The sequence below is a fragment of the Leopardus geoffroyi genome, chromosome B2 (genome assembly GCF_018350155.1).
Source record: "Leopardus geoffroyi isolate Oge1 chromosome B2, O.geoffroyi_Oge1_pat1.0, whole genome shotgun sequence".
Classification (NCBI taxonomy): domain Eukaryota; kingdom Metazoa; phylum Chordata; class Mammalia; order Carnivora; family Felidae; genus Leopardus; species Leopardus geoffroyi.
The window spans coordinates 11,217,975-11,244,094 of NC_059332.1; the positions used below are offsets into that span (position 1 = coordinate 11,217,975).

The following is a 26,120-nucleotide window of genomic DNA, read 5'->3' on the forward strand; positions in this document are numbered from 1 at the left end:
GACTCCGGGGAGGGGGCGGGCCCGGGGGCGGGGCGCGGAGTCCCGGCCCTTCGGGCACGAGGCGGCGCGGGAGGCGGCGCGGGAGCCAGCTGCGGGGTCCCGGCTGCGAGCTGCGCGCGAGGTAGGCTCTGTTGCGCGCGGAAAGGGTGCGGGAGAAATGGCTAGCCTTGCTGGGTGCGAGCCTGTGGTCGGATTCCGGAATGGGGCATCCTGACGACCATGGGCAGCCCAGCAATGTACGCCCTGAAACGGGATCAGGAAGCAGAGTGGGATCTGGGAATAACGAGGTCGCGCCGTGAATGACCTTTCTGAGTCCAGGATTTAAAGTGCCCCCAAAGCATCGTCCTCTATTAGTAGTTTTTAAGAAAAGAGAAATACTCGTTTAATGGTCAGTGATGCTCTGGGGGCGAGGGCAGGGGTGAGGGTAGGGGTAGGGGGGTGGGAACTGGGGTGCCATAAAGATTTTGTCTTGCTCCAAGGCTGTTATACAGTTGTATGCATGTTTTAAGAGCCATACTCTTGAAATTTTGCACCTTAGAGAAGTCATTCTTCAACTTAGCAACATTTAAAAATAAATCTAGGGGGCGCCCGTGTGGTTCAGTGGGTTGAGTGGCCCACTTTTGATTAGCGCTCAGGTCATGATCCCAGGGTTGTGAGATGAAACCTGGCATCCGGCTCAGGAGCCTGGAGCCTGCTTAAGATTCTCTCCGTCTCTGCCCCCTCTCCCCTGCTCATATGCGAGCTCTCTCTGTAAAAATAATAAATAAAAATAAATCGAAAGTAGAAACATTTTTTTTTGAAGAGGTTAGAGAGGAAACCAGACTTGAGAGTCCACCCACGGAGGACTTGGGGGCCAAACTAGCACATCTGTTTCTGTGTATGGGTAGGAGTAATTGTGAATTTTGCCTTTCCTGACTGTTATAATTTGCACTTTTCTTAAAAAAATTTTTGAGGGGCGCCTGGGTGGCTTAGTTGGTTGAGCAGCCGACTTCGGCTCAGGTCATGATCTTGCGGTCCATGAGTTCGAGCCCCGCGTCGGCCTCTGTGCTGACCACTCGGAGCCTGGAGCCTGTTTCAGATTCTGGGTCTCCCTCTCTCTCTGACCCTCCCCCGTTCATGCTCTGTCTCTGTCTCAAAAATAAATCAACGTTAAAAAAAATTTTTTTTTTTTTAATTTTTTGAGAGAGCATACCTGGGCACGTGGGGGAGGGGTAGAGGGAGAGAATCTTAAGCAGGCTCCACACCCAGCACACAGACCGCCCCCCCACCCCCCAGGGGCTCTCACGACAGAGAGATCAAGACCTGACCCAAAATCAAGACTCTGGATGCTTAACTGACTGAGTCACCCAGGCAACCCTATAATTCACCCTTTTATCTTGTTATAAAAAGAAACGTTTTATTTCTCTAAAAAAGCACGTGGGCAAGTATCCACTGTGATGCTCTTAGAACAGCTAAGAGGTGGTTAAGTTATATACATGATGTTAACTTTTGTTTCAAGTTTGTGTGAAAGGAATAGAAGTGTGCAATTCCAGATTGCCCTGGTTTTATGATAAAATTCTGTTTCCTTTTTGTTTTAAATAGAGAACTGCTTTATGAGAGCTCAAGCTGAGGTTCCAGAGTTTCTTGCTGAAAATGTAGATGGCAACACTGCTCCTCTTTTTTGCTTTTCTGTACCCAATGTAATCAGATACTTCCCCCGACCTCTCAGAAAACTGAAAGTCACCTCCTGACATCAGCAGGACCTTGCAAAAGCATTTGTTAACAAATGTTGGCTGAGAAGTGAATTTATGTTCCCAGTTACAAGGGAGGTGCCTTCTCCTTAAATCCTAAGCACACTAGAACCAAACTTTGCAGTAAAGGGAACTTTTCCAGAAACACCTGCTCTTACGTGATGTTTACTATTCTCATTGATAAATCATTAAATTAAACCCACCAATAGTAGCATGTGAGTATACTCCAAACTAAAATAGTTTCACTAATGATTCAAATAATTATGTTAGAATGTTAGAATTATTGGTGTTACATTGTCCTTAGTATAACAACGTTCACATTGAAAGGACAGGCATTTTCCTCATATGTTCAGAGGGACTTGCAGTTATATTTAAGTGTCTTTTTTTCCCCCAGTTCCATTGTGTGCCTTTTCCCATGCAAAAAAGAAACTGCAAGAAAAGTTATTTGAAAACACCAACTTATGGAATAGAGATGGGATATCAAACCCACATATCTAATTTTGCACCTTCCTAAAACCCCACCAAAACAGCAATAGGGTAGGGAGGACAGGTGAGACAAAAACCATAAAACTGCAGATGGACAAGTGGTAAAGGATTTTGCAGACTGAGGAAAGCTAAATTCTTTTTTTTTTTTTTTTAAGTCAGCTCCATGCCCAACATGGGGCTTGAACTCATGACCCTTGATCTCATGACCCTAAGATCAAGAGTCACATGTTCTACTAGCTGAGCCAGCCACGCACCCCTCAGGAAAGCTAAGCTATAAACCAGTGTTGGGGAAAGCCAATAAGCAACCCCATTCGCATTATAGAATCCCCCAAATGCTCAGGAAGTAGCAGCACCAGGTTTCTCTGGGACGTGGAAGGGTGTGGTTGAAACTAGGAGCATTACTTGAAATTCTGGTTCAGAAAAGGCTAAATCTCCAGATCCCTTTACCAACTCCCTGCAACAAGGTGTCTGTCTCTTGCCACACCAGCAGACTTGGGGAGTTTATTCCCTGCAGAAGGTAAGGAGTCTCTGGACTAGGGAGATACAAATACACAGTTGGGGATTTGAGTGCCATATTGAGAATGGAGATTAATTGAACACAAGCAAACTGAATGCTGGGGCCCTCTCACTTCTGTCCTTTTCTTATGTGAGTATAGAACCATGGCTTTCAAGAACTTGATCCTTATCACAGGGACTGAGAGATCCATCTATGGAAAGTCTGCCCAGTCAAAAGAAGACAAAGATAGTGACATCTAGGTTTCCAAATGAAATCCACTCACATCATCCTTAAGGTGCAGCTTACAGTCAGTGAACCCACCCACATACTTAAACATCTAATCAGCTTTTTGGTACTGCTCTTAAATATGAGCAGATAAAAAGAATTGCTAGGCATTTAAGGAAAGTCACTAGTTGGAAAGACAGAAGACAAAAAAACAGAAAAAGTGACTCATAAGCAGCAGACTATGCAGATAAATAAGAGAAAATATTACATCTATTCTATATATGAAATAACAAAGTAATATAAAAAGAACATCAGAAACAAAAAAATGAGCTCTTGAAAATTAAAGACTTGATAGCAGGAAAGAAAAACCAAATAAAAAATTTTGTTTAAAAACTAAATAGAAAGGTAGAAGGATAAAAATTAAGGTAGTCTCTCAGAAAATAGAGCAAAAAGATGAACAGCTGGAAAATGGGAACAAAAATACTAGAAATTTACAATACTAGGTCAGGAGGCTCTACGGCCAAATAAAAGAGGTCTGAGAAAGAGAAAGAGAAACAAAAGAGGGACATAAATTATTATCTGAATAATTCAAGAATGTTGCCAGCATTGAGGGATGTGACATTTCCAGATTAAAAAACTCAGCCAAATTGTTGAAAGCAGATTCAAAAGAAGGCACAGAATTATGAAATCAGAAAAACTAGGGTCAAAGAAGAGCCTTGAGAGAGAGCAAAACATTGACCTTCTGGAAAATATCAGGATCAGAACGTCTTTGAACTTAAGCAATACCCCTGGAAGCTAGAAGACAATGGAACTACTTTTTTCAAAATTGTGAGAGGAAAAGATTTCTAACCAAGAATTCTATACCCAGCAAAACTATACATCAAGGATCTGGAATAGTATGAAGACATGTCGTACATGCAGAATCACAAAAACCTTTTCTCCTGTGCACCCTTTCTTAGAAAGCTGTTGAAAGTTGTGCTTCACCCTTTTGGGTGAATAACCAAAAAAAGAGTAAAAGAAAGGGAATCATTAAAAGAGAAGGAGATCTTCAGGGTGATGAACAAGAGTGATCCCAGAATGCTAGCTATGCAGTGGGAACAGGGAACATCCAGGCCAGAAGGCTCCCAGAGAGTCCCCTCCAAGATGATGCTATTGGTAGAATATCTGATAAGAGATTGAGAGTGTACTGATAGGAGATTGGGACAATTGGTAGAGCTTAGAGTTGAACTAGTAACAGGTACATAGGGATTTTATATAAATGAAAAAGTAAGACAGCTATTAACTAGAAAATAAAAAGTTGTACAGAAAAGTAATCATAGAATACTATGTGGTTCAGCTGTGAATAGTATTTAACTGGTCATAATAATGTGTACTCCAAATGTTTGATCAAAAATAGGCCATGTCTATTGGGGCATCTGGGTAGCTTAGTCAATTAAGCATCCAGCTCCCAGTTTGGGCTTAGGTCATGATCTCATGTTTCGTGGGTTTGAGCCCTGCATCTGGCTCTGTGCTGACAGTGCAGAGCCTACTTGGGATTCTCTCTCTCTCTACCTCTGTCCCTCCCCTGCATGCGTGTGGTTGCATGCATGCTCTCTCTCTCTCTCTCTCAAAAATAAATAAGCATTTTTTAAAGATGTAAGTCAGTTTATTTAAAGATCCTTCCTAATAAGCAATATGAGGTATGCTTCTACAATTAGGCTCACTGAGAAGTAATCTTTTGGATGGCTTTTCCTTGGATGTTGAAATATTTTTAAAAGCCATATTGCTAACAATAATAGGTTTTCTTTTTTTAAGTTTATTTTGAGAGAGAGAACACTGCCATGTGCTTGTGAGTAGGGGAGGGGCAGAGAGAGAGAGACAGAGAATAAAGATAATGGGTTTTTATTTCATTTATCGATAGAATTGCGATGCCCTTAAATGACAACATTGTGAATATTTTCCTTGCAGGCATTTAAGGCATCTGTTTGTAAGGCAAAGGTGTGCATGAAACTATGGATGATACAAGCACTTTAATTGATGTTAAAGAGTACCCCGATACCGAGGTACAGAAAAACCGAGTACTAACTCTGGAAGAATGGCGAGAAAAGTGGGTGGACGGCAAAATTGGATTTCATCAAGAACAAGGACATCAGTAAGAAATGTTTGGTATATATAACAGAGAAATGCTCCATCAGAAACTGACTTTGGAAATAGAAATAATAATATAGGTACACAATATATGACTGATTATAAAGTGTATGTTTTTAATTTTTCACCTTTTATCGTCTCTGAAATACAGCGCATCTCTGGCATGTCTTAGGTTTATCAGCAGTGTTAGCTCTTCCCAGGGGGTATAGATAATGGTGTCTTACAATTGAAGGCATCTGAGATTTATGAAATATGTCTTTTTTTAAGCCCCTATAGCATCCGCATGTTGTTGGTCATACACATTTATATATATGGCAGATGCCCACATTAACGCGTGTATCTCTTTATACTGAAAGATGGTGATGTTCTGACTTTGCTTTCCAATAGCGTGTGTTCAAATGTAAAGTGTTATCTATATAATACTTTTTCTTCCTGTATGTAGGAAAAGAAGCTGAGAAAAATTAATACATGAAATAGGATGCTGAGCAATGTGTTAGTATTGGTAAGCTTTGAAGCAGTAGCAATGTATCATGGGCCAGTGCTAAGTAAAGTGGTCAGACTTGTTCTAGGCAGCTACTCTTACTTCCCAGGGGATGACGGCATCATCATCATCATCATCACTATCACTGTATTTGCACACTGAGTGGTAGTTGGGGCATCTTCCCAGAGCCATTATATGGGTTATCTTTGTCATGTGGGTGGCCTTAGAAGAGCCACATCTCTACAGAGGGAATTAACTACAGAATTAAACTTTCCAGAGTCTAAGACGTGAGTACACATTTAGATAGCTTCTCATAAAATGAATGTTGAAAAATTCAGTGGGTCCAGCGGCTCCCCATCTCTCTCTCTCTCTCTCTCACTCTCTCTCTCTCTCTCTCACACACACACACACATGCATACATTGGGGAATTAATAAAGAATTTTTAAAACCTATCAACCAAGAAAAATAACTTTTAATTACAAATGAGGAAAGTTCCAGGGTTAAGTCAGATGTCAGATGACTTACTATCTGTTGACTAAGCAAGTTATTTAACCTTCTTTTTCTTCTTATGTAAACTGGAGAGTGTAATAATGAATGTTACCTATTTTGTAAAGTTGTAGGGGATATTAAGTGAGAAAGTGCGTGAAAAGTACTTAGCATCATGTGATTGTAATCCTTTCCTCTGTGCATTAGGCTAAAGAAAACAAATCTTTTTTTTTCTCCCCAGATTATTAAAGAAGCATTTGGATACTTTCCTTAAAGGCGAGAATGTTCTGAGAGTATTTTTTCCTCTTTGTGGAAAAGCAGTTGAGATGAAATGGTAAGAGCAGATGAGCGTTAACACACTTTCTTGACTTGATGACAAATACTTTAGGTGAATATTTTAAAAGATACAGGTTTATTAAAATTTTTTTTAACATTTATTTATTTTTGAGACAGGGAGAGACAGAGCATGAACAGGGGAGGGGCAGAGAGAGAGAGAGAGGGAGACACAGAATCTGAAACAGGCTCCAGGCTCTGAGCTGTCAGCACAGAGCCCGACGCGGGGCTCGAACTCACGGACCGCGAGATCGTGACCTGAGCCGAAGTCGGACGCCCAACCGACTGAGCCACCCAGGCGCCCCTAAAAGATACAGGTTTAAAAGCTCCACTCTCAGGAAATATACAGGGATCCTTTATTTTTGGTAGATTATTACTGCTGGGTTCGTAGAGATAATATTCTCAGTAAGACACAGCAGAAACAGAGGTGTGGCCTTTCTTTATTGGGTTTGTAAGAAAAATTATCATTTATTTATAATCCTATAAATATAATTATAATTTGGAACCAGTGGTGGGGTCTCAAGGCATGCAGGCGGCTAGCCTTTTCTCTTAGGTCTGCGACATCTTTGTGCAGTTTCATTTTTGTAGGTGGTTTAGGAATTTGTTTTTATTTAAAAAAAATTTTTTTTTTATAACGTTTATTTATTTTTGGGACAGAGAGAGACAGAGCATGAACGGGGGAGGGGCAGAGAGAGAGGGAGACACAGAATCAGAAGCAGGCTCCAGGCTCCGAGCCATCAGCCCAGAGCCTGACGCGGGGCTCGAACTCACGGACCGTGAGATCGTGACCTGAGCCGAAGTCGGACGCTCAACCGACTGAGCCACCCAGGCGCCCCTGTGGTTTAGGAATTTGGATGAGTTAGTTTTAGATAGTTTGATTAGAGGTGGTCAGAAAAATTCAAAACGAATTACAACTCTTGGGCAATACAACATGTAGCCCACGGTTCAACTCAGCTCTCCCCTCCCACTACAAGCACATAGGCAATTGTTTTCAAGAATCATTGTTACAAAACTGTTGATGAGGAAAGTATTTCTTGTAAGTAATTCTCTGTGGAGAGAACTCACTTTAATTAGCAAGCCACTATTACTGTAGATTATCCTAAAATCACAAACCTGGCAATCGTCTTCTATATATGACTCAGTTGCGGTAATCATGCACAGACCTGCTAAGAAGTACCACTAATTTATTACCTTGAGGGGTGCCTGGGTGGCTAAGTCGGTTGAGTGTCTGACTTCAGCTCAGGTCACGGTCTCACGGTTTGTGGGTTCGAGCCCCAGGTCGGGTTCTGCGCTGACAGCTCAGAGCCTGGAGCCTACTTCGGATTCTATGTCTCCCTCTCTCTCTGCCCCTCCCCTGCTTACACTCTGCTCTCTCTCTCTCAAAAATAAATAAACATTAAAAAAAATTTTTTTTTTTAATTTATAACCTTGAATGTTGAGAATTTTGATCATTAGGCAGGAAAGAAAATTTTAAAGTATTAAAAAGATTAGTAAATGAAAAATTTAGCGACTTGAAGATGCTCCATTTCCTATAAAAATGTAGGTGGCTGACCCACAAAACATGAATGCGTTTGGAGCTGATTTTCAAGTACAGATGTGGCATTCTTGCAGCCAGCACACCCACAGGCTCAACTTGTAGTAGCTGAGCACCTGTGACATGGCTGACATGGCTTAAGATTCTAGTGTGGCCATGACATTGAGAATATTTAAACTGTATTACTAGACATATCCCCAACCAGCTCACTAAACCAGAAGAGTTGCTTTGGAAACTCCTTACAAGAAAAGCATTAACTCTAGAAACAGACGGTCTTATTGCCCTGTGGTTAAGTACTAACCATCTAGCACTAGCAGAGGTTTTGAGACAAGATTAGGAAATGGAATGAGTAAATAGACAATTAAATGTGATTGTCAGATATTTGGACCCAAAGTCATGTGTAACAAAAATACCAGAACTGGGGCACCTGGGTGGCTCAGTCGGTTAAGCATCTGACTCTTGATCTTGGCTCAGGTCATGATCTCACGGTCCGTGAGTTCAAGCCCCATGTGGGGCTCTGCACTGACCGCGTGGAGCCTGCTTGGGATTCTGTCCTCTTCTCTCTCTGCCCCTCCCCCCACTCATGTTAGCACATACCCCCCCCCAAAATAAATAAATAAACATTAAAAAAAATACCACAACTAAGCTGTTAGAATTGCGAGTAAGTTATTATATTAGAAGATTTTTCATTTATGTATCTAATTTGTGTATTAGGGTCTGTACAGATACCAGATGTGAATAGATAACTATGAGGTGAGGCCCAAAAGTGTTAAAATAAAATGTTTAAGACATTTTCTTAGGTTTTTTTAAGGATGGTATATTCCAATATAATCCAGCCTATGCCACTCTATAATAGGCTATATTTTGTTTTCCATATGTCAAATATAAATAAAAATCTTCACAGCCAGTTTGGATAACTTTGTAGGAAGAATTAAAAAAAAAAAAAAAATTCCCTGGAGACACCTGGGAATTCTCTGGCTCAGTTAGTAGAGCATGCACCTCTTGATCTCAGGGTGGTGAGTCCAAGCCCCACATTGGTCGTGGAACCTACTTAATAAAAGTTAAAAAACTTTTTTTTTTCAACTGTTTAATATATAAATAAATAATAAAATAAAATATTCCCTGTATGTTAACTTATGAATTTAGGAGGAAATAAAAAACTTTTTTTTTCAATTGTTTAATATATAAATAAATAATAAAATAAAATATTCCCTGTATATTAACTTATGAATTTAGGAGGAAATATGAAAGACCAGTTATTCATATGTTTATTCTAGAGCTGTAAAACAGTTCACGCTCTGACCTCATTGAAAGTGGTAGTCTTGTGTGGACAATAGGTACAATCCGTTCTGCTATACCTCGTTTTGAAAATTCTGTTTTCACTCTAACTCCACTGATAAATCAGGGGACGATTTGAGCGTGACGTGAATTTCACCTTCACTTACGTGCAATTTCATCTACAAGAAACATGAAGGAAGAGCAGAAAACTACAGGCAGCTGTGTGTGAAGGGACAAAACACACCCATGCACACACCCCACACAGTTCCCGGACACCTCAGTTCACCTGTGTGCTGTGAGCCACTCCTATCCACAGCTGTTGTTAGAACTTTCCAGTCACCCCCATTCTATCAGTGCACAATAACTTACGAGTTGCCTCCCTTCCAACGTTCACTTCTATGAGTAAGCTTCAGGTCTTTCTCAATGTCACATTGCCACACGCTAGTATTTATATATTTTGTAACCATATAACAGGCGTAAAACTGTGCCACCATTTCTATCAGGTTCCTGTCTTTCTTCTTTTTTTCCCTTTTTTGGTAAGATGTTATTTATTTTTTAGGAAATCTCTACACCCAACGTGGGGCTCAAACTCACAACCCCAAGGTCAAGAGTCACATGCTCTACTGACTGAGACGGCCAGGCACCCTCTGTCTTCTTTTTAATAATGTGGCACTGACGAGAATTGTTTTTTTTCTTATGTATTATTTATGCAGTTTGTTTCTAAATTTTCACTGTATATTTTTGAGAAAATCCGGAGTCACAGAGTTAAGTTATGGCAAATGTGTAACCGCTTTTCAAAAAAAAAAAAAAAAATTAAGGTATGATTGACATATAACATGGCGTTAGTTTTAGGTGTATAATGATTTGATATTTGTATATATTGCAAAATGGTCTCCACGATAAGTCTAGTTAACATCCCTCACCATACATAGTGGGAGAATTTTTTTTTCTTGTGATGAGGACTTTTAAGATCCACTCTTCCAGCAACTTTCAAATATTCAGTATGGCATTAACTATAATACTGTATAACATGCTGTGCATTACATCCCCATGGCTTACTTATTTTCTAACTGGGAATTTTGACCCTTTCACTCATTTCGACTACACTCTGCCCCTGCCTCTGGCAACCACCTGTCTGTTCCCTGAATCTATGAGCCTTTTTTTCTTTCTTTTTTTTTAGATTCTACATATAAGTGAGGCTGTACTGTATTTGTTTTTCTCTGTTAAACTTAATTCATTTAACACAATGCCCTTAAGGTCCATTCATGTAGTCACAAATGGCAAGATTTCATTTTTTTTTTAAGTTTATTTATTTATTTTTAAGAGAGGCAGAGACAGCATGAGCAGGGGAAGGGCAGAGAGAGAATCCCAAGCAGGCTCCGTGCCAAATGGCTGAATAATGTTACACTGTGACAAAGTTTTTTTATTTGTGCCCCAACCCCCACTTTCCCCATAAGCCTTTCGATTTTTATTGCATAATTTTGCATTGCACAGTGATTTTTAGGGATGCCTATGTTGCATTATAGCAGAACTGACTGTATGTGTTTGTTTAATTTGACATGAATCAGTACTGTGCCTAGATATTTGTGCTACTGGGGCTGTTTCCCCCGGAGTCAAGATCCCACAGCTGTGAATTCTGTAATTACACAACTTAGAAGGAAAACACTAGTTATTTGTATATGGCAATTCGATACATTTCTGGATAGTGTTGATGGTAAGTAAATGGAAGTTGTAAGATTATAGAAATGGACGCTAACATCATAGAGCCCTGTGCCCAGTACCATGGCTCCTAGCCACGTGTGACGATTTGAATTTAAATCACACTAGCCACATCTCCAATGCCCAGTGGCCAATGTGCTTAGTGGCCAGTGGATTGGACAATACAGGTACAGACCCCTCTGTCATCACAGAAAGTTTTAATGGACAGGGCTAATTTAGAGAAATTAAAAAGCATTTCTAATCCACAGAATGCTTTTAAATAAGAAACTCTTCTAATCAGATCCATTTGTAACAGACCCATGTTTTAAGGTATAAGTTTTCAAATTTTTAATTTTTTCCTAAGGTCATGTAAATCAATTTTTCAGAATTCCAGGTAGCACTAAGCTTGAGAATACATAGATGCACTTCCCTACAAGTTCTGTGAAACCCTGTGAACCTGAGTTTATGCTAATCCCTTAAAATTAAGGGAACTGAATGTTTATTGGGGTATGCTCTTTTATTTAGTAATGTCTCCAAAATAAAAATTTTAAGTGTGAATAACATGATTTCATGCAGGTTTGCAGACCGAGGACACTGTGTAATGGGTGTGGAAATCAGTGAGCTTGGGATTCGGGAATTTTTTACAGAGCAGAATCTTTCTTACTCGGAAGAGCCCATCATGGAAATTCCTGGAGCCAAAGTATTCAAGGTATATTTTGTTTTTGGTAAATAAGTATTTCTGTACCGCCCCACCCCCAGGAAAAGGTTTCTCTTAGAGAAAGTTAAGTTACTGTACAGATGTCATGTGACCCCACTTTATCAGATTCACCAGGACACTATAGCGTTTAAAGAACTAGGGCTTGGGGCGCCTGGGTGGCGCAGTCGGTTGGGCGTCCGACTTCAGCCAGGTCACGATCTCGCAGTCCGTGAGTTCGAGCCCCGCGTCAGGCTCTGGGCTGATGGCTCAGAGCCTGGAGCCTGTTTCCGATTCTGTGTCTCCCTCTCTCTCTGCCCCTCCCCCGTTCATGCTCTGTCTCTCTCTGTCCCAAAAATAAATAAACGTTGAAAAAAAAAAAATTAAAAAAAAAAAAAAAAAAAAGAAAGAACTAGGGCTTGAAAGGCGATAGCTAGATGTGCACAAATGTATTAAAGAGCTGATGTTGGGGTGCCTGGGTGGCTCAGTTGGTTAAGTGACCAACTTTGGCTCAGGTCGTGACCTCACAGTTTGTGAGTTCAAGCCCCACATCAGGCTCTGTGCTGACAGCTCAGAGCCTGGAGCCTGCTTCGCATTCTGTCTCCCTCTCTCTCTGCCCCTCCCCGCTTGTGCTCTGTTTCTCTCTTTCAAGAAAACAAACACACACACAAAAAATTTTTTTTTAATAGCTGATGTCAAAGCCTATCTATAATCATGATTTTGATTTGGGTTTGTTAGTTTTATTTATAAACAGGCATTCCTGAGAATTTCTTGTGCCACTCCCTGCAAAGGACATTAAAGAGATCAAAACATAGTCCCTGCCCTAAAGAATCTGTTAGCTGAGAAGAGAAACACAGAGAAAGCTGTTGGTCACACACAGAGCTAGGTGTAACGACACAGGGTATAAAGGGAATAGACAGGAGAGTCCCCTAACCCAGCCTCGCAGGGCTCGCTGAAGTGTGGTGATGGTCAGGCAGTCTAGTACACATTCTCAGATGCCCCGTGACGCTGGTCCTTCATCCTGTGCAGGAAGGGTTTTAAGTTGGAGCCTGACGCAGCCAGATTTTCTTTTGAGACGAACGACCCTTGGGGCGTCAGGGAAGCGGCCTCCCAGCAGAGAGACCAGCTGGGAGGCCGCGTGCGGAGGGCCAGGGAAGAGCTCCTGAAGGCTGGCGCCGGGAAAGCCACAGGGCGTATAGAGGAACAGGCGGCTCAAAGCAGTGTTTAGGATGTTACACTGGCAGGATTTAAGATTAACTGAGTGGGAATCAGGGGGGAGCTGAGTTTGCCCTTTCAGCCCAGATGACTGGAATGGATGGCAGAGAATAAACGAGAAACAAGCTCAAAGGGCAGAGCAAATGAGTTTTCCTCTGGGGATGATGAGTTTGGGGCCCCTGCCTGGCTCAGTTGGTAGAACGTTCGACTCTTAATCTCCTGGTTGTTAGAGATTACTTGTTTAAAAAAGTGAGTTTAAGAGGCCTGCGTGATGGTGAAGGTGTAGCTGGCAAATGGCTCTGTGTCTCCGGGCGACGTTTGGGCTGGAAATGACGGATTTGGGAGTGGTCTTCGTCCTCTGACCACAGTGAGCCAGGTAGAAAGCTTCGTCTGCTTGGGATAATAATGTGGGAATAAAAGACCACCCAAATGGGAATGAGTGAGGCTGTTTTTTGGTTTTTTGTTTTTTTAATTTTTTAATGTTTATTCTTGAGAGAGAGAGAGACAGAGTGCAAGTGGGGAGGGGCAGAGAGAGAGGAAGACACAGAATCTGCAGCAGGCTCCAGGCTCTGAGCTGTCAGTACAGAGCCCGATGTGGGGCTTGAACCCACAGACCATAAGATCATGACCTGAGCTGAAGTCGGACGCTTAAGCAACTGAGGCACCCAGGCACCCCTGTTTTACTTTTTTAGAGAGAGAGAGAAAGCATGTAAGCAAGGAAGGGCTGAGGGAGAAAAAGAGAGACACACAGAATCCCGAGCAGGCTCTGTGCTTTCAGCACAGAGCCCGACACAGGGCTCCAACCCACGACCCTGAGATCACGACCTGAGCCAAAATCAAGAGTCAGACACTTACCTGACTGAGCCACCCAGGAACCCCTAGAACCCAATGACACATCGTCGCAGCAAAGGCTGTGCTTTGGTTTCCCAGGCTAGCGGCCACAGAAGTCACGGGTCCAAGTTCTCTAGTCCTACATGGTCTGGCCGTGTTCCACTGGTACATTCAGTCTCTCACAAAGTACTCTTTTCTAAATATCTGAAACTAACTGTGGGTTAGTAGGAGGCTTGATAGTACTTCATTTTACAGCTTCCTCCCCACTCCCTGCCCCCCACCCCCATCCTGAAATCATCTAAGAATCCCAGGGTTTACTCAGTTCAGAGACTAGTCTTGGAGCAAGCAATGGTTCTCAGCCCCGGGGGCACATTTGCAAAGGTCTGTGGATCTTTCAAAATTCCCCATCTGAGGGTTCAGCCCAGCTCAGTTAAATCCGAAACTCTAAGGGTGGGGCTGGGGATCAGTACTATTCAAAGCTTCCCAAAGTTGAGACTCACTGGCTGTCCTCCCTGCTGACATGCCCACCCCTCTGGGTGGCCCCCCCCCCCCCCCACGGTGCTTCCAGACTGGTCTTTAGAGACCCTTGTCTATTTGTAAGCCTCCGTTGGTGCGTCATTTCAGAATAAAATCCGACAGTTGCCTGTGGACCCCTGGTTTTGCTCTCTTTCATTCATCAGCTCATTGCCTGAGCACCTTGTGGACAGAACTATCCCGGGTTCTAGAGAGCGGGTGTGAATTTGGCACAGCCTCTGACCGCAGTGAGGACAGGCTGGTAGAGCAGAGCCGCGCGGGTATAAACACTGAACACAGGATGGCCTGTGCTGTTCTGGTTGTGTGCCTGAGAACGTGAGAACCCAGAAGACACAACAGGGAGCTGCCTGACAGCCCCGGGGAAAGGCCAATGAGAGGCAGCCTCTGAAACGGTGTCTGGATGTCTCTGCTAACATTACAGGGGAGTGGGCTGGGGGCGTGGCCCGGGGGGAGTAACGTGACATGGACTCTGCTGTCCAGGGATGTGAGAAGCCTGGGGGGTGGGGTGAGGGTGAAGGGCGAGGAGGGAGAGGTCAGTCCACACAACTGCACTTTGCATGAAATGATGTTAAAAATACCTGACCTGGGCACCTGGGTGGCTCAGTCGGTGAAGCGTCCAACTTCGGCTCAGGTCGTGATCTCACAGGCGGCGAGTTCGAGCCCCGCGTGGGGCTCTGTGCTGACAGCTCGGAGCCCGGAGCCTGCTTTGGATTCTGTGTCTCCCTCTCTCTCTCTCTCTCTGCCCCTCCCCTGCTCATACTCTGTCTCTCCCTCTCTCTCCCTCAAAAATAAATAAACATTAAAAATTTTTTTTTTTAATCTGGCCTTTCTCTATCTGCCTGCCTGGTAGTTGGTTGGCCTGTTTACTTATCTTTAACAGTGTCAAAATATCAGGGGTCTGCTAAAGTAAATACTGTTTAGATTGAACAAGCTCTGAAAAGTATAATAGCTAACTAATTCTTCAGGGTTAACTTCTCTCTGATTTTTCTCTTAGAGTTGATCCAAAAGAACCCATATAGGTCTTAAAAAAAAAAAACAAAAGCACCATAAAAAAAATTATTTGCAGTACAATTCCATTCTTCATGTTTATTATTTTTTAATGTTTATTTCTGAGAGAGAGAGAGAGACAGAGAGAGACACAGAGTGTGAGTGGGGGAGGGGCAGAGAGAGAGGGAGACACAGAATCCAAAGCAGGTTCCAGGCTCTGAGCTGTTGGCACAGAGCCCAACACAGGACTCGAACTCACGAGCTATGAGATTATGACCTGAGCTGAAGTCAGTCACTTAACCAACTGAGCCACCCAGGCGCCCCTCATGTTTATTTTTTTAATGTTTATTTATTTATTGAGAGAGAGAGAGAGCTTGAGCACAAGCAGGGGAAGGGTGGGGGGGAGAGAGTCCCAAGCAGGCTTTGCACTATAAGTGCAGAGCCCAATGAGGGGTTCAATCCCACAAACCCTGAGATCATGACCTGAGCCGAAATCAAGAGTTGGATGCTTAACTCACGGAGCCACCCAGGAGCCCCACATTCTTCATGTTTTTTTTTAATGTTTATTTACTTTGGGGGGGGGGACAGAGGGAAAGGGGGAGAGGGAGAGTGGGGGAGGGGCAGAGAGAGAGAAGGGGACAGCGGATCTGAAGCAGGCTCTATACTGACAGCAGTGAGCCTGATATAGGGCTTATACTCATGAACCGTGAGATCATGACCCAAGCCAAAGGCAGACAGACATCCAACTGACTGAGCCACCCAGGCTCCCCACATTCATGTTTAAGTGGTGGTATTCTCTCCCTACCACTTTTACTTTGCCCCTTTTGTCTTCCTTCACCATTCAGTTATCTCCTAACTAAACTGATTTTTTTTTTCCTTGACTTTCATTACAGAGTTCTTCAGGGAACATTTCACTGTACTGTTGCAACCTTTTTGATCTTCCCAGGTAGGACCGAATACCACCTCTGCACTTTTTTTTCTAAATTTATTTTTTAATGTTTATTTACTTTTGGGAGAGCATGAACAGGGGAGGGTCAGAGAGAGAGGGAGACACAGAATCTGAAGCACACACTCCAGGCTCCGAGCTGTCAGCACAGAGCCTGATGCGGGGCTTGAACTCGTGAACTGTGCGATCGTGACCTGAGCCGAAGTCAGACGCTCAACCCACTGAGCCGCCCAGGCGCCCCAGCACCTCTGCACCTTTAGTAACTTGAATGCTTGCCAGGCAGCACTGGGTGGGGGAAAGTCTTTGTATTCCTCCCGTTTACTTGCGGTAGCATTGATTTGAATCTGTGCTCTGCCGTTCTTTTTGCTACAGCCTACGTGTCTGCACACTTGATTATCTTTGTCCCTGGATAGCTTCCAGAACATGGAAAACAGTCTTACAACTCTAGGCAGGTAGGGGAAAAGGAAGGGAGAGCAAGACAATGTCTCCGCTTCACACCTGGTCTGTAACAGAAAGGAATTTCGAAGTGCAAAATGTGGTGACATCCCATCTCCGGAAAGTCCCAGATATTTGTTGTCACACATAGTTCTCGGGGCCTCCTTCGTGCTCCCAGGTCAGAGTGGAAGGGGGAGGCTCCTGCCACCGGCCCCTACGACTGGAAGGAGCTCCCCATACCCGCCTCAACACGTCCCTGGAGGCTCTGAAAAAGCAGACAGGAGATCCTTAACAGCCGGCGAAATACCAGCATGCACCACGGGGGGCGCTGTTCATCTTGTTCAAGATTTGATTTTTCTTATTTAAGCTGTTGTATTCTTTCTTTTTCTTCCTGACAGAGTGAACATTGGCAGATTCGACAGGATCTGGGATAGAGGAGCATTAGTTGCTGTTAACCCAGGCGATCGTAAATGGTTAGTAATTTGGTTTCTTTAATTTGTTGGCGTTTCCTTTTTGGCCTTCTTAATTTAATACGCTGTACTTTTTCTGAGCTCCAGAAAATTAGACTTTTACTATTTTGAAATAGCTTACTGTGTCCGGCCTCAGAAGACCTACGTCCAAAACCCCCTTTGTGTGAAAGGGTAGGATTTGGCCATGCAGACCTGGGACAAGGCTTGTGGCACCGTCCCTTCTGAGCTGTGTTGCCTTGATCAAAGGATTCACCTTCACCAGGTTTCAGTTTACTCTGCACAACAGCAGCTCACCTGCTGACACCACCCCGTCCGCCTCCACTGACATCACCAGGTGGCCGCTGTCTGGCACTTGCTGGGCCAGCCATTGCTGGAAACATTCTATCAACACTTGGAATCTACCAAACAACCCTGTGGGGTATATGCTACCATTATTCCCATTTTACAGATGAGAGTATGGTCAAAGAGATTAACTTGCTTGGGGCGCCTGGGTGGCTCCCTCGGTTAAGCAACCGACTTCAGCTCAGGTCATGATCTCACAGTTTGTGGGTTCAAACCCCGCATCAGGCTCTGTGCTGACAGCTCTGCTTTGGATTCTGTGTCTCCCTCTCTCTGCCCCTCCCCCACTCATGCTCGCTTGCTCGCTCTCTCTCTCTCTCCCTTTCTCTCTCTCAAAAATGGAAAAAATAAACATTGCAAAAAATTTAAAAAAACAAACAAAGAGATTAAGTTGCTTGGGCAAAGTTAGGCAGCTAAAACACAACAGAATTGAAATTCTGACCGAGGGAGTTTGGTCAAAGCCCACGCTCGTGATCCCTACGTTATTCTATCTGCAAGGGTGCTTGTGGGATTAAAAGGAAAGACATGTGTGGGAAGTGCCTGTCTGCTCTCCATAACTGCTAAATATTAGCTGCTATTATGTCAGAGATTTTGTTATTGACCATTCTTATCACACCTCGTCTTATTAGAAAATAAAATGAGAAAGCACACTATGTAATGGCCTCTCCCATGTACTTTCCAATTCAAATATCATTCACATGCTTACTTGGAGATAGTATATAAATGTTGAATTATTTAGTCCTATAGAGGCAGACTCTTTTTTTTTTTTTTAAGTTTATTTATTTTGAGAGAGAGCGTAAACAGAGGAGGGGCAGGGACAGAAGAAGAGAGAATCCCAAGCAGGCCCTGTCAACAGGAAGCCCCGTGCCAGGGCTGGGTTCCAGGAACCACGAGATCACAACCCTAGCTGAAATCAAGAGTCGAACACCCAACCGACTGAGCCCCCCAGGTGTCCCTAGAGGCAGACTAGGATTCCATGCACATCAGTGAAATAAAATAATTAATTTTAATTTTTTTTTAACGTTTATTTATTTTTGAGACAGAGAGAGACAGAGCATGAACAGGGGAGGGGCAGAGAGAGAGGGAGACACAGAATCTGAAATAGGCGGGGCTTGAACTCACTGACCGCAAGATCATGACCTGAGCCGAAGTCAGCTGCTTAACCGACCGAGCCACCCAGGCGTGCCAAAATAATTTATTTTAAAGAAATTGTTTCAGGAGTAAGGCTTATTGCCAAACCTAATCTTCTTTAAGTAGACCATGCCACATTTTCTTTTTTTTTAATTATTTATTTTTTTATTAATTTTTTTTTAAATTTACATCCAAATTAGTTAGCATATTGTGCAACAATGATTTCAGGAGTAGATTCCTTAGTGCCCCTTACCCATTTAGCCCATTCCCCCTCCCACACCTCCTCCAGTAATCCTCTGTTCTCCATAATTAAGAGCCTGTGAGGTTTTGTCCCCCTCCTTGTTTTTATATTATTTTTGCTTCCCTTCCCTTATGTGCCTCTGTTTTGTCTCTTAAAGTCCTCATATGAGTGAGGTCATATGATATTTGTCTTTCTCTGACTAATTTCACTTAGCATAATACCCTCCAGTTCCATCCACGTAACTCCAAAGATTTTATTTTCAAGTAATCTCTACACCCATCATGGGGTTCAAACTCACAATCTTGAGATCAAGAGTCACATGCTCCACTGACTGAGCCAGCCAGCCCCCCACCATGCCACATTTTCTTAATATATATTTTCCTTCAGTGATAATGTTTATTTACAGAGACAGAGCATGACTGAGGGAGGGGCAGAGAGAGAGAAGGAAACACAGAATCTGAAGCAGGCTTGAGGCTCTGAGCTGTCAGCACAGAGCCTGATGCAGGGCTTGAACTCATGCACTGCAAAATCATGGCCTGAGCCAAAGTCAGCCGCTTAACCAATTGAGCCACCCACGCGCCCCATTAGGCGATAATTCTCGCTTCTGTTCCCCTCTCTCTTTCTTTACCACTCCTTCTCCTTCACCTCTTTTCTGGAACCTTCCCCTTCCTCATGTACCTAAAAGTTGTCATTCCCTAAGGGACCATCGTTAGCATTTGCTTGTGGCTGCCTATCTCTTACCCTTGGTCTTTACTAGGCACATCAGTTCTTTTACTGTCATTCAGTTATTCAACAAATGCGCAGAGTTCCTACTGTGTCCTAAATATATATGGGGAAATCACGGAAAAAATCATACATGGTATTTGCCCTCACCGTTTTTATATTCCTAGCTCTGTTCTTTCTCTCAAACATCTGCATCACATTCCAGTGTTTGCATTGCATTTCTTGTGGGACATCAGTGTCCTTTATCAACTTAAAGTACCACGTGAAGCCTCTTTATTTATAATACACCACATATGTATACTGACCCCGATTCTGCTAAGCATCTGCCTTTGTAGGTGTTTCCTATGCCCTGAGGATGTTCATCCTCTCTGAGGCTAGTCCTTCTCGGGGCTTTGGTTTGTGTGGTTAAAATCCATAAGGCAGTGGGGAGCGAACTGGGAGTCACAGAGCTCACTATGAGGGCACAGATGATGCACATTGTGTTATTTTCCCGCTGGCTGGCAGAGTATATATTTAGCACATAGTCAGAGCTTAATAAATACTTGTAAAATAAACAAATGAAAGCAAACTAGATGCAGAGCAAAGAAAATACATTGTTTCCTACCAGCCACTATCACCTCCTCTGTGTTAGATATAAAGACCATCTAAGTGGCCTCTGGACTGTTATTTCATGGTTAATAAAGAGTAGTGAGATCCCCATCTAGAAGTCTTGAGTAGGGAATCCAGTCCTGGCTTGGGTTCCCTGATTCCCCCACTGTCTTTCCTCGAGCCCAGCCGTGTGTGTGTGTGTGTGTGTGTGTGTGTGTGTGTGTGTGTGTGTGAGAGAGAGAGAGAGAGATCACAGCTCCAAGTACACCTGAGAACATGTTGGCCTCTCTTACCAGAATAACAACTTACTTTAAGCCAATAGAAAGATCTTTTTCTTTATCTTGGTCCTGGTACTTAACATGTTAATACCTTATCTCATTCTTGTCATTAACACTGGGCATCTTTCTGCTTTGACCGCATACAGGCAAGTCCTGAGATGTTGGCTGCTCCCAGGTCTCCTGCCTAACATGAATCAGCGGGGTGTACCTCTCTCATTTTTCTGAATTTCTTGAAAGTGGCTGAGAAAGTCCACATTCCAAAAGGAATGAAGTATGTCAGTCCTAAGAAACCCTGCCAAACCAGTCTGACTGATCCCCTTCTTGGGGATGACAAGTTAATTCTTCCTTCTTAAGACCAAGAATCAGAAAGTTAAGTAAAGATCTGTTAGTGGGGCACATGGGTGGCTCAGTTAAGTGTCCAACTTGGGCTCAGGTCATGATCTCAGTTTGTGAGTTTGAGCCCCACGTCAGGCTCTGTGCTGACAGCTAGGAGCCTGGAGCCTGCTTCGGATTCTGTGTCTCCCTCTCTCTGCCCTGCTCACTTTCTCTCTCTCTCTTTCTCTCTCTCTCTCTCTGTCTCAAAAATAAATAAAAACCTTAAAAAATTTTTAAAGAGGGGCGCCTGGGTGGCTCAGTCGGTTGAGCGTCCGACTTCAGCTCAGGTCACGATCTCACTGTCCGTGGGTTCGAGCCCCGCGTCGGGCTCTGTGCTGACAGCTCAGAGCCTGGAGCCTGCTTCGGGTTCTGTGTCTCCCTCTCTCTCTGCCCCTCCCCCATTCATGCTCTGTCTCTCTCTGTCTCAAAAATAAATAAACATTAAAAAAATTTTTTTTTTTTTTTTTATTTTTAAAGAAAAAAGTTTGCTTTGGTCCCATGCTTTCCTTACAAGGACATACAACCCACTCAAGCCAGCCCTAACTGGGGGAGTCTACTAAAGAGAATAACGGAAGCTAACCTGGGTGCTTACCACACCCCAGGCAATGTTCCAAGCATTTCATGTGTATAAACTCACTGACTACTCGGAAAACCCTGAGTCAGTTACTAGTCTTATCCCCATTTTACTGAGGGCAAAACTGAGGCATAGAGGCATAGGGAGATTGAGAGCTTGTCAAGCTTTCCTAGCCACTAAGTGCAGGAACTGGGCTTCATGCTCACACACCTGGCAAAGTGCATGCTCCTAATCCCCATGCTGATCCCCTCCCCAGATACTCCCTGTGCACAGGGATTACAGTGTATCCAAGCCCAGTAGAAACCGCTGTACCAAGAGTCAGGGGGCCTCTCTCAGAGCTGCACAGCCTGTCTGTCTCTGTCTGCCTGTCCCTCAGTGTCTCTACCTCTCTGTGCTCCTAACCTGACCTCAGCTTCCTCCATTTCTGCTCCCACATGCCTGACTTCCCACAACCCCCAGCACCAGCACCCCAGCACAGCCCCCCAAAGCTCCAGCTTTCCGTACAATGACGACAGCTAACCAGCACCTCCTTTTTGGGTGTCTCGATTCCGGTCCCCAGTGCAGTCACGTGATGGCCCAACTCAGCATGCTGTACTGGGGTCACTCTGCCGATGGGCCCGTCCGAGTCAGGCCCCCTTTCTGAACCGACCAGACGCGGCTGGGTAGGGGCATCCCCTGCTCCCCAGGCGGGACACGTATGGCAAGGACTGTGCCCATAGCACCCATCATTCATGCTGTGCCTGCAGGGCTCTGATTTCACCCTCCCTTGAATTTTTGCCTCTTTGTGAGTCTTGTCCCTCTCCAACTCAGTAGAGGAACTGAGTTGTCTTGTACACAGTCTTACATATATGCCCCTGGAGAGGACCCAGTCACCTGGAATATTGTTAACCTACAGCCTTCCCGGCCCCCACTAGCCCCACCCCTACCGGATCAGGCTCCAAGGATGGAGTGCAAGCATCCTTTTTGTCAGCAAGTGCTCAGGTGACTGACACCCAGCTGGTCTGGGAGGCCCTGCCCCAGAGCTGACAGCGCTTCCGCGGTATGTGTTCCAAGTCGACAGGCCTCCGAGTACCCCGTCAGGCCAGAAGGAGCCTCTGCTCACTTCTATGTGACATCTTCTGATCGGGTGAGCCCTGGAAGCCAGCCTGCTTTTGATTCCTAGCTTCACTGTTTCCCAGCTTAGGTGGGTGACGTAATTTGCAGACCCGGTTTCTGACATTTAGAATGCGAATCGACTGCAGATAGTCCTTACAAGAATTTAACTCAGTAATGTAGGTGAAAGTGAACCTGATTTCCCTCCCTGCCTCTCACCCGCCTACAGGCTTTGCCTTTGTAGAGAAATGTGGCTCAGTCAGTTGAGTGTCCGACTCTGGATTTTGGCTCAGGTCATGATCTCGTGGTTCATGGGATCGAGCCCCGCATTGGGCTCTGTGCTGACAGTTCAGAGCCTGCTTGGGATTCTCTCTCCCTCTCTCTCTCTGCCTCTCGCCTGCTGATTCATTCTCTCTCTCTCTCAAAATAAATAAGTAAACTTGAAAAAAAAAACAAGAGAAATGTAACACCTTACTTTGCTGTGTTCTTTTTAGCTATACAGATATAATGCTGTCCCTAACGAGGAAAGGGTTTCGCTACCTCTTGGCTGTTCTTTCTTATGATCCCACTAAACATCCAGGTAAAGTTTTTTGTTGTTTTTCTTTTTTTCAAAGGTGTTGCCTCTTTTCCTGATTTAATTCTATGACATGGATAGCATTATATGCTCCTGATTTAGATCACAGGAAGAATACTGCCTTTTATACATGAAGAAAAGTCTGCTTTGGGCTAATGGAAACAGTAAATGTTTTTTTCCACTTCCCACAAGTTTTCTCGTTCATATTCCATTTTGTTTGCCATTCACAGCTCAGACTGTAGAGGAGAGGAGGAACGGATGGCCCTAATGTAAAAGAAATCTCATGAGCTCTGGAGTAGAAGGAAGAGAGATTGGTTGCCCTGCTTTGGGTAGAGCATATGTGGGTCATCCCTGGTGGTAGGGATGGGTTAGGGGCCCAGACACATCCTCACGGGAAGATGGGCGGGATGAGGATACTGGGGGGGGGTCGGAGGTGTGCAGAAAAATCTCTAAACTATATTTTTTAATTTCTAAAATTTTATAATTTCTTGCATTCTTGAATAACAATCTTTGTTTTAAACTTAGAAAAGTGATGTTTTAAGTGTGACATTTTATAAATATTTACATATGCTAGTATTTTTTTCTATTTGAGTAAATCAGATCTTAAAACCTCATTTAAAAAATGAGACCTGGGGGGCGCCTGGGTGGCTCAGTCAGTTAAGCATCCGACTTTGGCTCAGGTCATGATCTCACGGTTTGTGAGTTCAAGCCCCGCATCGGGCTCTGTGCTGACAGCTCAGAGCCTGGAGCCTGCTTCGGATTCTGTGTCTCCTCTCTCTGCCCCTCCCCCACTTGTGCTCTGTCTTTCAAAAATAAATAAATGTAAAAAAATAATTATAATATAAAAAATGAGACCTAGGGTCTATAATTAAGTCTGGAACAATCAGATAGAAATAGAAATTATTGGAGACAGACCTCATTGCTACTAATCTGATTTAAATTCCATTCCTGAATAGGAGGCTTAAGGCCAGGCCTCTGGGGACAGAACACCACAGGCTCTATCTGAGAGTGGGACTCACAACACCTCATGAAAGGGGCAGCAGCTCAATTTTCTTAAAAGTAAATGGCCTGCAGCAAAGTGGAAGGGATGTGTACAGTGTGAGTGAGTGTTGGAGTCAAGGAAAATCAATACTCAGAAGATGAAGGAAACACTAAGGAATTTGTTCATCAGCTTCTTTCTGATTTAAAAGTTCCCAAGTCCCGAAAACTGGACAACAGGATGCAAAAGAATGAAACTGGACCACAGAGAAGGAAACAATCAACAAAACCAAAAGCGGCTTATGGAATGGGAGAAAATATTTGCAAATGACCTACTGGATAAAACGTTAGTATACAAAATATATAAAGAACTGATACAACTTAACACCCAAAATACATAAATCCAATTAAGAAATGGGCAGAAGACATGAATAGACACTTTGCCAAAGACATCCAGATGGCCAACAGACACATGAAAAGGTGCTCAACATCACTCTTCATCAGAGAAATACAAGTCAAAACCACGATGCGATATCACCTCACACCTGTCAGAAATGGCTAAAATTAATAAAAAGAAACAACCGGTGTCAGCGAGGATGCAGAGGAAGGGGAACCCTCTTGCACTGTTGATGAGAGTGGTGCAGCCACTCTGGAAAAGAGTATGGAGGTTCCTTAAAAAACTAAAAATAGCCCTGTCATCCAGCAATTGCACAACTAGGTATTTACCCAAAGGATACAAAAATACAGATTCGAAGGGATACGTGCACGGTGTTGTTTGTAGCAGCATTATCAACAACAGCCAAATTACAGAAATAGCCCAAATATTCATTGACTAATGAATGGATAAAGAAGATGTGACAAACGCACACACACATGGAATATCAATCAGCCGTGAAAAAGAATGAAATCTTGCCATTTGCATCAACATGGATGGAGCCAGAGAGTATTATGCTAAGTGAAATAAGTCCGTAAGAGAAAGATAAATATCATATGATTTCACTTATATATGAATTTAAGAAACAAAACAGATGAACATATGAGGCAAAAAAAAAGAGAGAGGCAAGCCAGGAAACAGACTCTTAACTATAGAGAACAAACTGAGGGTTGTTGGATGGGGGGTGGGTGGGGGAATGGGTTTAATTGGTGGTAGGGAGTAAGGAGTACACTCGTAGTGATGAGCACTGGGTGTTAATATGTAAGGGAAATTATGTTGTGTATTGAATGAGTGTACCTAGGTCACTGGAAGCAGACTGAGAAGCGGGCCCTGAGAATTTCTCTTTAGAATTACATCTATGGAAATTATTCTTCACCATGTTTCTCTTTCACCTAGGCCCACCGTTTTATGTTCCAGATGCTGAAATTAACAACTTGTTTGGTAAGTTACTTATATTTTAAATAAAAGCAATTGTCTGTTTTGACCTGGTAACCATTAGTGTCTAGCAATTTTTTAAATATTTATTTATTTATTTATTTATTTATTTATTTATTTATTTATTTATTTATTTTGTGAGAGCATGCGAACAGAGGGAGGGGCAGAGAGCGACAGGCAAAGAGAGAATCCCAAGCAGGCTCTGGGTCGTCAGCACAGAGCCGGATGAGGGGCTCCATCTCACAACTGTGTGATCATGACCTGAGCCAAAATTAAGAGTCAGGCGCTTCACCCACTGAGCCACCCAGGCGCCCCAAATTAGTGTCTAGAAGTGTATAAAATCAAAGTCAAACCATTTTATTGAAGACTATTTTATCCTAGAAAAGGGACAGATCTCTGTGATATGCCTTTTTAGCTAAGCGGCGTGTTATGTTAAAGGCATCGAATTCTTTTCAGAGAGATGGTATGTTTAATTTAGGTCTTAGGAGTTGTAAGTAGTGATGGTGATTCAGAGTCCAGAGTTTGCTCTTAGCATTTCCCCATTGTCATTCAAAGGCAAAGAAACATCTTCAGTACTTCTTTTAAATCATTTGATGTGTTTTTAGAAGATTCCCTATCGCATTCTTCATCAACTTAGAAAGTCATTCCCCTTTCTTGTTTCAGGTTCAACATGCAACATTCATTGCCTTGAGAAGGTTGATGTTTTTGAAGAACGACATAAAAGTTGGGGAATTGACTACATTGTTGAAAAGTTGTATCTACTTACGGAAAAGTAAATGAGACCAGTAAAAACAAGTAATATCAACATGTTTTTGGGCAATTGATAGTTATCCTAAGGCACGAAAATATACTGGATGACTCTTGAGAAAAAA

At 43.3% G+C, this 26,120-nt stretch overlaps 1 protein-coding gene across 3 annotated transcripts; it reads left to right on the forward strand.

Annotated features, from left to right (window-relative positions):
• The first annotated feature begins 6 nt into the window (after positions 1-6).
• TPMT (thiopurine S-methyltransferase) lies at positions 7-26,053 on the forward strand. 3 transcript variants are annotated; one of them, XR_006717024.1, is made up of 10 exons: positions 36-121; positions 4,885-5,068; positions 6,273-6,365; positions 11,451-11,583; positions 16,029-16,081; positions 16,915-16,989; positions 22,822-22,907; positions 23,132-23,241; positions 25,210-25,254; positions 25,912-26,053. XR_006717024.1 is itself a non-coding variant. In XM_045497279.1 (10 exons), exons 3-10 carry the CDS (start codon positions 4,929-4,931, stop codon positions 26,022-26,024), a joined length of 738 nt encoding a protein of 245 aa, XP_045353235.1. In that variant the 5' UTR covers positions 42-121; positions 1,582-1,945; positions 4,885-4,928; the 3' UTR covers positions 26,025-26,053. The 3 variants fall into 3 exon arrangements, 2 of the variants coding, with proteins under 2 accessions (XP_045353236.1, XP_045353235.1); XM_045497279.1 differs by lacking the exon at positions 23,132-23,241 and adding an exon at positions 1,582-1,945 and having other exon boundaries at positions 42-121; XM_045497280.1 differs by lacking the exon at positions 23,132-23,241 and having other exon boundaries at positions 7-121.
• The last annotated feature ends 67 nt before the right edge of the window (positions 26,054-26,120 follow it).